The sequence below is a fragment of the Physeter macrocephalus genome, chromosome 16 (genome assembly GCF_002837175.3).
Source record: "Physeter macrocephalus isolate SW-GA chromosome 16, ASM283717v5, whole genome shotgun sequence".
Lineage (NCBI taxonomy): Eukaryota > Metazoa > Chordata > Mammalia > Artiodactyla > Physeteridae > Physeter > Physeter macrocephalus.
In genome coordinates, this window is record NC_041229.1 from 13,891,662 (window position 1) to 13,903,474 (window position 11,813).

Consider the following 11,813-nt stretch of genomic DNA (forward strand, 5'->3'; position numbering starts at 1 on the left):
CCAAAGCGGCAGAATCAGAAAGGAGTGGGAGTGGGGCAAGGGGCCCCAGGTAAAGGGGGATCCCACCTGGCTGGCCAGTCTCCACCCCAGCCCTTCTGCACTCACCTCCCACTCCCCCAGCCCCTCGCCAGCCCTCATCCCCCGCCCAACCTGACTGGGGCTACCTTCTGCAGCAGCTGCAGGGAGGCATTCTTATCCCGGGCTAGGCGTTCTGACTCTTGCACAGCCTGGGACCGGATCTGCCCAGCCTGACTGTCCAGGACTGCCAGGCGCTCCTGGAGGAGATGGGGGTAGTGGGTCAGACCCTGGGGAGACAGGGCTGAGCCCAAGGTGAGGCTTGGCCGTCTCTGCTGCCCAGAGACCCTGGGCTTGGGTGAAGGGAATCAACTAGTCCTTCCGTTCGGCCTTGTCTCACCCAAGGAAAACGCAGGCTGCTGTGGTCGGCTCCCTCACCCCTCCCTCGACCAGTGACCCCATGCCACCAGGCACACCAGCCAGAACTCAAGTTCCCAAATCTCTCTCCCCGCCCGCCCGCCCCAGTCAACGTGTCCGGAATCCCAGAGATGCTGAAACGTTCTCCACCTGCCCCCGTGCTTCCATCCCACTGCCACCACCCCAACCCAGGCCCTCTGTTTCCTGGCCTGGACGTCTTCACCAGCCTCCTGCTTCCACTCTCTCAACTTTCTCATCCACCCCTACACTGCCACAGAGAGCTTCCTAAAATGGCCTTTGAGGTTTGTTTTTGTTTGCTTGCTTGTCTGAATTTTCTAATCTTTTTAGAATGTATATTACTTGAATAATTTTTTTTTAATCCAAGAGTAAGGGTAATCAGTCCTCTTCTCAAAATCTTTCAGCAACTCCTCATTACTCACAGGATAAAGCACAAACCCCTCAGCCAGCACTCAAGGGCTCCTGGAACTGGGCCTCCACTTTCCACCCTCCCTCTACCCTGAGCCCTCCACGGCTGCGCTCAGCCCGGCCCTACTGTAACGTCAGCGGTGCAGGTGTACACTCCCAGGCCTTTCTTATACGGTTCTCTTTGCCAGGAATGCTGTCCTGTCTTCTCCACCCATCAAGAGCTCATTTATCCTCCAAGACCAGACCCAATGCTATTTTCTCTCCAACATCTTCCTTGATCACCACTCAATTCCTTTGCTCCTTGCTCTGTGCTCAAATTATTCCATATCACCATTTGCCTTGTATTGCTGTTACTTGTGAATATATGTCTCCATCACCACCACCCTGCCCAAACTGTCCGATCCAAGGGCCGGGCCAGTGTCCTTTTTGTCTCCATATCCCCAGTAGGGCTTAGCACAATGCCTGGCTCAACAATCATGTGCTAAAAGGAAATGAAAAGATAATAAGTGAGAGAGAGGGAGAGGGGCTCGGGAAAATGGGCTGGGTTTATCCAAGGAGGGCTTCCTGAAAGAGGAGGCCTTAAACTATCACCATTAAGAGCAAGACATAGGAGAGAAGGGAGGGAAGAAGGGAGCTGTACTAAATCTGGGGTCAGCCCAAGCAGACTGAAGCAGACCGGGTAGTAATCCTCACAACAAGATCTGCAATTTACTGAGAACCTGTCAGGACCTAAGAACTCTGCTAAATGCTTTGCATGTGTTACCTCATTTAACTCTCTTACGAGGCAGATGCCTTTATGCCCATTTCACTGATAGGTAGATGCATTTGTAAGGCAGAGCAGCTCAGGGAGAGAAGCAAGGGATCAGGACTCAGGGGGAAGTCCAGTGGCTCCCCACTTACCACCAAACTCAGGCTAGCCATCAAGCCCCACTTTTTGACACCCCTCCCCAATCTCACTGCCCTCACCTCCCACCCACTCACTCCAGCCTGGCAAAGTGCACATGCATGCATATGTGTGCACGAACACGCAACTCTCAGCCACAGCTGTGTGGGCCGCCTGGCTCCTCCCCCTTCTCCTCCCCCACATCTCCCTAACCCTTGCTTAACACAAGCCTCCTCCCAACTTTACATCCCCACCCCAATACCCTGTCCTGGTCTGGCTGAGATCAGGAGGAGACATCACAGCATCTGGAGCTCTAGAACCAGCCAGGATGCGATACCAAATCCCCTTGTTTTACGGCTCAGCTGAGCCAGGGCTGAGCCAAGGCTGGAACCCAGGTGATGCCTTTCTAGTACCCTCTGGCAGGCTCTAATATCCAGATCTCTGGTCTTTGTATGTGTCCCAGCACTTCCACCAGAGAGCTCTACAAGGGCAGGAGCAAGTCTCCTCTTCAGCCCCCTCCTCCATCTCCATTTCTCCCTTCCCTGCCCAGCCAGGACCCAGCTCTGAATGTGAGCCCAATCCACTTTCCACTGGAGGACTGGGGGGAGTCAAAGCTTAATAACAATAGCTATTGTTCACTGAGTGCTTACTATGATCATGTCCCATGCTGTCTTCACATACGTCATCTCCTTTAACGCTCACAACAGCCTGTTATTGTTCTCGTTTTACAGATGAGGAAACCGAGGCTCAGAAAGGTGAAGTCAAGCCGGCACTGCTGGCCTCGCGGCAGGGATGGGGGCCGGGGGGTGGGGTGGGGGGCGCACCTTCCTCTTGGCGATGCTCCGGAGCAGCTCGGCCTTGCTCCGGAGCAGCCCTTGGCCAGCCAGCTCGCGCTCCTCCTCCACGCGGCTCTCCCGCTCCAGCTGCTGGAACTCCAAGTCTTCAAAGAGCTTTGTCTCAGTCTCAAGGGCTTCTGCCTCCTTGAACGACAGTGACAAAGGGGATTGGGTGGTGCTCACGATACCACTCTGTGCCTGGAAGGCCAGGTCACAGAGGTGAGAGCTCTGGGGGCTGGACCCGGGGAAACGAAGGAAGGGACCTGCCCCCACCCCGCCCCCTTTCCTCCGCTCGGCTCTGCCCCTTTGCCGGGCAGCGCTGCCTGCAGTAGCAGAAAGGAGAACCTCCATCCCCCCCAATCCTTCCCTGTCCCCTCCAAGCCACAACACGGACCCTGGCGTCCGGCAGGTACTGCAGGGCCCAGGCGGTCCCGGCCCACCGCTCCTCTCTTCCGGGCGGGCGGCCCTCGGGGGCGGGGAGGGGGCGGGGGCTGGTGAAACTGACCCTTCTCAGCTGCTCCTGTAACTGTTCCCGCACTGACTCGGGGCAGTTATCGAGCTGCGTCTGGAGCTCGGCGTAGAGCGCCTGGCGGGCCTCCAGGTGCCTCCGTCCCGCGGCCAGCTCCGCCCTCTCCTGGTCGCCGGAGGGGGAGGGGGCGGGCACAGGGGAGAAACAAAACACACACTCCTCAACTCCGGCCCGGGGCCGCGGCGGCGCGGGGCGGGGCGCAGGGAAGGGGGGTGGGGTGCGGGAAGAAGAGAAGGAAGGCGGGGAATGAAAGGAGTTTAACCAGGCGAGGAGAGAGCAAACAGGAGAAAGGGAAATAAGGAGGAAGAGGTGCAGAGTGGGAAAGGCAAAGAGCTGGGGTGTGAGACAGGACTGGAGGTGCAGGCGATGGTGTCACAGGCAGGGGTGTGGGTCCCAGGCAGAAATGTTGGTCTCTTGGAGTCCCTTGAACTAGAAAGGTTTGGGCAAGTCCTAGGAAGAGGCCCTCTGTTTTCTCTCCAAACCACTCAAAGCCAAAGCTGGTTCCACATCACAAACATGGAGCCTCTAGCTGCTGTTCCTCCCCCTCTTCCGCTTCCCAGAGACCAAAATTTAACCCTGGGAAAAGGGTAGAGTTGGTGGGGATTAAATCCAGGTGTTGGGTGTGAATTGGGAGCCGAGGATGTTAAAGCTACAGCAGTGCAGTGGAGGGGACCCCAACCCAACCCCCTTGGCCTCCCCACCTCCTGCCCAGGGTGGGGGTGGGGTGCTGGCATTGCAGGCTGAACTTCAGTAGGATGAGGGTTGCAATTAGTTCGGCCCGTTGCCATGGTAATAGGAGCCCCAGGAGTGGGTACGGAGAGGAGGTGGATGGCTCCGTCTGGGGCGAGATGACACCTCTGAGGGTGGGAAGGGGGGGATGCAGGGAGGAGCTGGTGAGTCACCCCTCCGAAGGACAGGCAGAGGAGAAACTGTGATTACTGATTCCAAAGCCAGAATGGGGCCATGGGCTGGGCGCTGGGGAGGCAAGCTGAGGGAACCTTCCCCACTGCCACCACCACCGTGGCCACCACCATCACCACCTCCACCTCAAATAACTGGGCCCAGAGAGAAGGCAAAGTCCATGCCTCCAGGCAATGCCAGGTCAATGAGAAATGAGATTAGACAGGTTCCTGCTGAAATGCTGAGCTTCACCCTGGAGTCCTTGTGCTGAACCCTGCCTCTATCCCCCCTCCACCCCACGCCCCCATCCTCATCCAGGAGAGGAGGACCTGATCAGGCCAGTTTCTGAGGTCCAAGCACTTCCCCATGCTTGGAATCAGCCTTTGCAATACCCTATGTTCTGAATGGATCAGGGGTGGGAGTGGGGAGAGACCTAGCCCTTCCCACCCTCTGGCTGGAGTATCTGAAATTGGGAAGCCCCAGAGGAAAGCTAGGAAGGGTAGCCACTGTGTGGCAGAGAGCCCCTGTCCGTGCCCTCCCCAGGCCATGCCACCACCACTGGACCTCCTCATCCCTCCGCTCAGGAGGGAAGACAGGTGATGGCTGGAGGACAGCCCGCCTCTCCTCTGTGCAGGAAACTGCCAACAGTCTGTGGAGGCCGCACCCTGGCTTTTCCAAATGAGAGGAGCTCTTTGGACTGAGAGGCTCCTCAGCCAAGCATTTCCCCCAATTTTGTACCCCTCCTGCCAATGCCCCACTGAGTAAAGTTGAGCTGTGCCCCCTGCCCATTCCTTTCTGATCAAAACCCTGGGGTCCCACACCAAGAATGGAAGGAGGCAACATTAGAGGGGAGGGGCCAAGGGCACAGGGGTGCCCGTGGAGTTAGTGCAAAAGCAGGCACGGCTCAGCCCTGCCTGGGTGGCACTGGCAGTTAGGGACATGCAGAGAGTCCAGGACAGTGATTAGAGGGGGCGTTAGTGCAGGCCTGGTTGGTAAGCATGGAGTTAATTTGGCACAGAATTTGGGAGTGTGGTTTTGGGGGCCAGAGCCAAAGCTCCAAAAAAAAGGGTGGGAGGGTCAAAGAATTTTTAAGAGCTTCAAAACTGAGGGGCAGGAGGAAGACACTCTCAAAAAATCCAGAAGGAAAATTAATTCTTGGAAAAATACTGTCAAGTCCAGAAATAGGTGGCCCCTGTCCACTTCGGAGCTTTTGGCATGTTGTTGGACATCTTGGGCGTGGCTGACACGGCCCCTGTGGGATGGAGCGGCCCCAGCAGGCTGGCACGGAATCTGAAAGGGTCAGGGGCAGGAGCTGGGACCATCTGGGATGGGAGACTGCAGATCCTGAAGGCTCAGGGGAAGCAGAGACCTGAGGGCCATCTCCCAAAGACCACATCCTGAGCACCGGAGCCATGCTTGGAGGGGGATGTCCTCCAGGTGCAGACACCCAGACCTGAATCACTCTCCAGCACCAGTGCCTTGGGCTGTGCTCACCGCCCAAGAAGGGGCTTCGGCACTTCCTAGAAGGGGCACGAAGGGCCCAGAATGGCAGGCACCCAGGCACCCAGATGTAGAACAGAGACCCAGGCAGAGGAGACCCCAGACACCAGCCCAGACCCTGGCATCGCCCTCCAAGCTGGTACTTTCCATGGAGAATAAGGCCCCCTGCCCCTGGAGGGGCCCAGAGACCGGCCGGTCTGCAGGATGAACAACGAGGTAAGAGGTTAGGGGCCCCAGAGAAGGCATCTCTCCTCTTCTCCCAGGCCACAGGCGCCCAGCACTGAGCCAGGCCTGCTGTGGGTTACCTTGTCCCTCTCCTTCTGGATGCCCGTCTCCAAGGTCACCAGCTTCTCCTGCAGCTGGTCCAGCGCCTTCTGCTCCTTCTGCAGCAGTGCACGCTCTGCTTCCCTCTCCCCCTGCAGCAGTGCGCGCTCCATTTCAGCCTGGAGGCAACAGCAGGGTCCACGTCAAGGCCACTCAAGGCAGCCGGACGCAGGCCCCTCTGGGGCCACCACTGTGCCGGGGTGGGGTGGGGGGTGCCCAGCCGGGCCTCTCGCTCTCACCTCCCCGGCCGACTCCTGCAGCTGCTGCTCCAGCTCCTTCACCCGGGCTTTGAGCTGCTCCACTCGCCCCAGGACCTGAGCCCGCTCCTCTTCCAGGGCCAGCACCTCTCCCTGGAGCTTGGCCCTAGGTGCATCTTCGTGCTGGAGGGGAGGGGAGCCATCAGCTAGGGAAGCCTAGAGCCTTCCAGGATGAGACTAAGAAAATGCATCCCCATTTCTCAGGGTGCTCGGAAGGAGCAGCTGGACTGAGATAGGAGGAAACTCCCCTCCCTGCAAGGGGAGCAATACAGCTTGGCTAAAAGTGACAGACTCGCCACTGAGTGCCAGGCCTGGGTGGGACTCCAAGGAAAGCCAGGTCATAAAGCATATTTAGAGCTTGGGAAACTCATCAACACCTCCCCCTCTTCCTTGCCTCCTCTTTTTTTGGGGGGGCCCCGCTACTGGATACGCGGGATCTTAGTTCCTGGAGCAGGGATCGTGGAACCCACACCCCCTGCGCGGAGTCTTAACCAGTGGACTGCCAGGGGAGTCCCGCCTCCTCATTTCTACGCCCTGATGTCGTCCCAAACTTCATATACTTCCCCCTCGCTGGACCTTGGCATCCACCACACATGCGTGCCTCCTCGGCCTGCAGCAGGCCACCCCGTGTCCCACCTCCTGCTGGGTCCCACCTCCTGCTGGGTGCTCTCAGTGCTACTGCACTCCTCCTTGAGATTCTCCTCATCCGAGCGCTCCACAGTCTCCCACAGGCGTTGGGTGGCACCTCCAGGCTCCTCGTTGCTCCGCCCAGAGGCCCCAGTGCCCCCCGCAAGGCCTCGTGAGGGCCTCCGGCCGGCCAGAGCCAAGGCTGCGGCAGCCTCCCCGATGCTGGGCAGCTCCCCGGCCTCAGGTCCCCCATCGGCCCGGCTGTACTCGGCACATAAGTTCAGGATGGTCTCCAGGCGCTGGCGTTCCTGGAGAAGGTGGACAGAGCAGGGCATAAGGGGAGGAGGCTGGCTCCCAGGAGGGCTAGAGCCAGGCACGGTGTCCCGTCAGGAGAGAGGACTAGGACACTAGGGGCTCGGGGTCAGAATCAAGTCAGGAGAGCCCAGAGCCCAAGGTCTGGGGAGGCAGAGGGAAGGAGGGTGGGTGCCCCAGAGGCGGGCAGGAGGACCCAGGCTGTAGTGCCACCTGCCCACGCGGCCAGCCCCTCCCATCTTCCTGTTTCCTCTCCCTTCTCATTCTGTCCCTGGGTGGGCTTCCTCGTGAACACACAGGGACACACCCAGACGCACCCAGAAACACACGCTGGTAAACAGAGTAAAGAACACAATGAGACACAGATAAACACGCAGGTGTTCATGCTGACACAGATACACGTAGATCCAAAGACACCAGGGCCCACAGAGACACCGCCACATATCAGTACTGACACACAAGGACACAACATGTACCCCGGGCCTGCATTAACAGGCAGCTACACACAAACACACCAGTCCTGACATGCACAAACGCACACTGGCACACACACGGATAAACACAGTCTAGCACACAGACAGGTGGGCACTGACACAGGCAGGGCCGGAACACAGACCCAGGGGCCCACAGGGAGCTGACACAGGTTCACACAAAGATGTGCTTAGCGTGTATACACCCTGCCTGAGAGGCCTGGGCCACAGCCCTCCTCATCCCCATGTCAGCTCATCACCCTCTGGCAGCCCTCGGCTACTTCCCAGCAGGCCGGGCTGCTGCCAGCACTTGAACGCCTGGGCCCAGGTGTCAGTGCTCCGTGGCCTGGCTGCTGCATCCGCCCCCTCCCCACACAGCCCACCCAGATACCTCCCAGGGGCCTAAGAAGGTGAAGGAGGGATAGCAGAGGCATGCTCCCTGTCTGTGCCCCCTCTCCCACTCATAGCACTCCAGACTTGGGGCTTCCCCCAGACTCTCTCTGGGGTCCCTCAACCTCTGGTGTCTCTCACCAGTTTGGCCAGGAACCCCCAGACACTTACCCAGCTTCCCTCCTGCTGCTTACCCAGCTCCATAGCAAGAAAACCAGGAACAGAGTCTCAGCACCCAGGAGGCTGGGCCAGTGCCCCCGCCCCTGCCCCAGGACCAAGATAAGCAGCCCGGTGGAGGTGGGAGGGGCAGGGCAGGCAGTCTCCAAGATTTAAAGTGGCAGGTGGGGCAGGTAAGGGCTGGGGAGGCACGTGGGGCGGGGCAGGGGAGGGGGCAGGAAGGCTGAATGGAGTTGAGGGCGACTGGCCCCACCACTCTGCCTGTGCCAGGTTCACTGCCCCCTCTCTAGGATGAGACCCCGGCGGGGGGCAGGCACTCCTGTCTAGGCCAGGCAAAAACAGAAGATATAGTAACTTAGAAGACTGGGGGTCCTGCCTCATCCCTCCCGGACCCAACACAGACACGTGGTCCCACACCCTCACCTCACCCAAAGCTGTCCCAACCTCTTCTGAAAGGGCTCCAGGCAAACCTCCTCAGTTCTGATTCTCCTCCTCAAACCAATCCCAGTGTCCCTGGGGCCCCAGGAACCCCATTCTGCTGCTCGCAAGGGAAAGAGGGCAGAATCTATTTTCCTGTGCATGTGCTCCAGCGTGGACACACCAGCCAGCGCCCCTCAAGCTCCCTGCTCTATCTGGGGAATCCCAGCCCCCACCCAGCTCAGATGCCATCTCCAGGACAGCTGCCCAGAACCACACCCAGCCCCCAAAGGCACCCCCCCAACCCCACCCCACCCCCCACCCACGCGCCCGCGCACCCACACACACACACACACACACACACACACACACACACACACACACACAGCCAGCACACATAATTACTATCACACAGACCAGACTGACCTGGATCAGCCAGGGGCTGCCCATCCTGTTCTCTTCTTCTCCCCTGCCACCCCCATTTCCAGACGATCCAGCATGGGCCAGGATGAGCAGCTCCCACCCATTTATAGAGGCCAAAGAGAAGCAAGAAAGAAGGACCAGAGGCTTTTCTAAAGAATAAGACTTGGAAAGACAGGAGACGTGGGTTCCAATTCCAGCTCTGCCAGAACTTGCTGTGTGACCTTGCACAAACCCATTCCCCTCTCCGGGCTTCAGCCTTCTAATCATTAAGACCTGCTTCTCAAACTGAGACGTACAAAGCTTCATCATAAATGTGGTGCGTTTTCCTAGAGCTTCATTGTATTCAGATACATAATGTGAAACTTCTTTTATACATGAAAACAAACATTGTGTTATAGAATAAATGCAAAGTGAGCATGAATTTGAAATAAGGCCTTAGAGACTTCAAAGAAAGTTCTTGTTCAGGGCACCAGAGCCTTGAGATACTGGTCACTACTGTGCATCCCGGAAGTGGAGAAGCTTGGGAAGCCCAGGCCCTGTCCACAGGCCCCTCCCTCCCTGCCAGCTGGCCCGCCCACACCCTGGCAGAGCCCCTGTCATGGATGCCAGCAGCCTCCCTGGCATCCGCTCACCAGCCTCTCCATCTCCTGCTCCCGAAGCCGCTCTTGGCGCTGCCGCCGGTGGTACTCCAGGAGGTCATCCTCATTGTCACTGATCTCTGTGATGCTATTTTTCCGCTCCCGAGTGACAGGCACTCGCAAGTCCCCGCTGGAGAGCTTCCTCTGGGCACGGGGGCTCTGGTGGGGTGAAGCCCCAGTCAAAGAGCCCAGACTATAAGCCGGGCTCAGCCTGCCACTGAAGCTGCCCTTGCGGGGTGCCAGGGACTCCCCGAGTGTGGGTGAGGGGCTCCGTGTCCTACGGCCCCGCGCCCCCAGCGTCACGGAAAAGTCCTCTGGTGAAGCCCCGTGGGCTGCCCAGCGCCGGGGTCGGGGACTCTCTGCCACTTCCCTGGTTAGTTTGGGATCTGGGGTGGTCCGGGCGGGCATGGGGGAGAGGGCCCTTCGGGACAGAGATGGGCTCAAGGGAGGCAGTTCTCTCATACTGTCCAGGCCCCGCCGGCCTAGGCGGGGACTCTCGGGGGGCTGCAGGGTGCGGGTAGCAGACCCATCTGAAAATGTTCGGCCCACCAGCTGGCGTGAGGGGCTGGTTGTCAACACCCGCTCAGTGCCCGGCAGCTCCCGGAAAGGGCTGGGAGGGCGGTCCTGGAGCGTGCCAATCTTGTTTCGAGGAGCAGGGACTGGTGGCTGGAACTTGGGGCTGCCAGGAATGCTGGTGGGTTGGCCACGGGCACCAGAAGCCGGGTATTCACTCAGGCCAATCGCCACCAGGGGCAACTGCCCCCCCGGCCGGGGGCTCTCAGTGGCTCTGCAGGCCACTGCCAAGACAGTGGCTGCAGGGCTGTCTGTCCGCAGACCTCGGAGGCCAGGGCTGGGCGGCCTCTCGTGACCCCCCTTCCTGCCCAGCCGGGGGCTCTCAGAGGGGCGAGCACCACTGGGTCTGGACTGTGAGGGCTGCAGGGCCAAATGGTAGCTAGAGGACCGGGCAGGCACCAGCGGGGGCATGGAAGGGGCTGGCTCCTGCCCACTGGGGGAGTGGCTGGCACAACTTCCACTGCTGGCTGGTGAGGAGAGCGGAGAGAAGGCTGGAGAGGTGTTCTCATAGCTGGAGCCCACAGACATGGCGCCGGGGCTGGTCGCGGGGGACAGCAGGTAGCGGCCACCATTGGCCATCGGTGACAGTGGGGAAGTGGCGGCAGGCTTCTTGCCAGCAGCTCCAGGCTCCTCGAGCACGAGTGAGTCCATGATCTCCTGCAGGTCCTTCTCAATAGAGCTCACCAGGGAACTGTGGCTGCCACAGGCTGAGGGTCCCTGGGTTGCAGGCTGTGGGGTGTGGTTCCCGTTCACCAAGCTTTCTGATTCTGCTGAAGGAAAACGCAAAGAGGCCTCAGGACCTGGTCTGCATCTCCTAGGCCCTAGGGAGCTGCATATGCACAAGAGCGAGCACTCCCATGTCCTGCCAGCAGAATAGGGCTGGAAAGGCTCTGGAGAAGCAGCCAGGAGATCTGATCTGGGTCCCAGTGCCAGCTCCACCACTAACCTGCTGTGCAACTTCCCCAAGTCACTTGCCCTTGGTTTTGCCTTCTGTAAAGGAAGAGGGCTCTCCTGGCTCTAACATTTTATGACTTAGGACAGAGTTGGCAACAGGGCCAGGCACTTCTAGGCCTCGTTGTTGCCTACTCACCCTAAGACTAAGTTCCTCCCTGCCTTGGCTTCCTCAACCTCCTCAAGCTCTGCTTCAGGAAGGGCAGGTGGACGTTCTGCAAAGGGCGTGGAGGCATGCTGGGGAGCGGGCCAGAAGTTCTGGAGGTGGGGGGTCCCAGTCTAATAGGACACAAGGGCCTCCCTTATGTCGGCTCCCCAGCAGCCGAGACCCAGGAAAACACACACACAAAGCCTCCAGGGCTGGGCGAGGGGTGTGTGCAGCACCACTTTATCCAGTCAGAGGCAAGGGAGGGGCCTGGCCCTAAAGGCCAGTTCCTGGAAGCCAGGCTGGGCAGCAACTAGGTGCAGCTCAGTGCCTCCAATTAGCCCACTAAGCCATGCCAGCAAGAGCCTGCCTTTGCCCTGCCCCAGCCCTTGTCAACCAACCAGGAGTCTCTGGAACCACTGCCCCAAACAGCTGAGGGAGTGGCATGACAAGGCCAGGGTGGGAGCAGGGTAAAGCTACCCAGGGAGTGGACTGGGAACCCAAGCTTCTGAGCCTCCAAGGGCCTAGAAAGGAGAAGAAGAAAAAGGCTTTGCAAGACTGAGTCTGGGTCCAAAATTATGGGGACTGTGTGGGACCAAAGGC

The 11,813-nt window shown here is 59.2% G+C and overlaps 1 protein-coding gene across 11 annotated transcripts in view; it reads right to left on the reverse strand.

Annotated features, from left to right (window-relative positions):
* Window positions 1-11,813, reverse strand: part of PHLDB1 (pleckstrin homology like domain family B member 1) — a 43,700-nt gene that overhangs the window by 18,146 nt on the left and 13,741 nt on the right. For 5 of the 11 annotated variants that reach the window (XM_028500985.2, XM_024131208.3, XM_055078731.1 and 2 more), the window contains exons 6-12: window positions 9,536-10,884; window positions 6,741-7,022; window positions 6,070-6,210; window positions 5,812-5,949; window positions 3,083-3,211; window positions 2,566-2,721; window positions 165-275 (exon numbers count right to left, since the gene is read on the reverse strand). In XM_028500985.2, the coding sequence (XP_028356786.1) occupies window positions 165-275; window positions 2,566-2,721; window positions 3,083-3,211; window positions 5,812-5,949; window positions 6,070-6,210; window positions 6,741-7,022; window positions 9,536-10,884 (2,306 nt within the window). The remainder of the gene's footprint in view (window positions 1-164; window positions 276-2,565; window positions 2,722-3,082; window positions 3,212-5,811; window positions 5,950-6,069; window positions 6,211-6,740; window positions 7,023-9,535; window positions 10,885-11,813) is intronic. The other 6 variants (XM_028500986.2, XM_028500987.2, XM_024131210.3 and 3 more) reach the window with 2 other exon arrangements.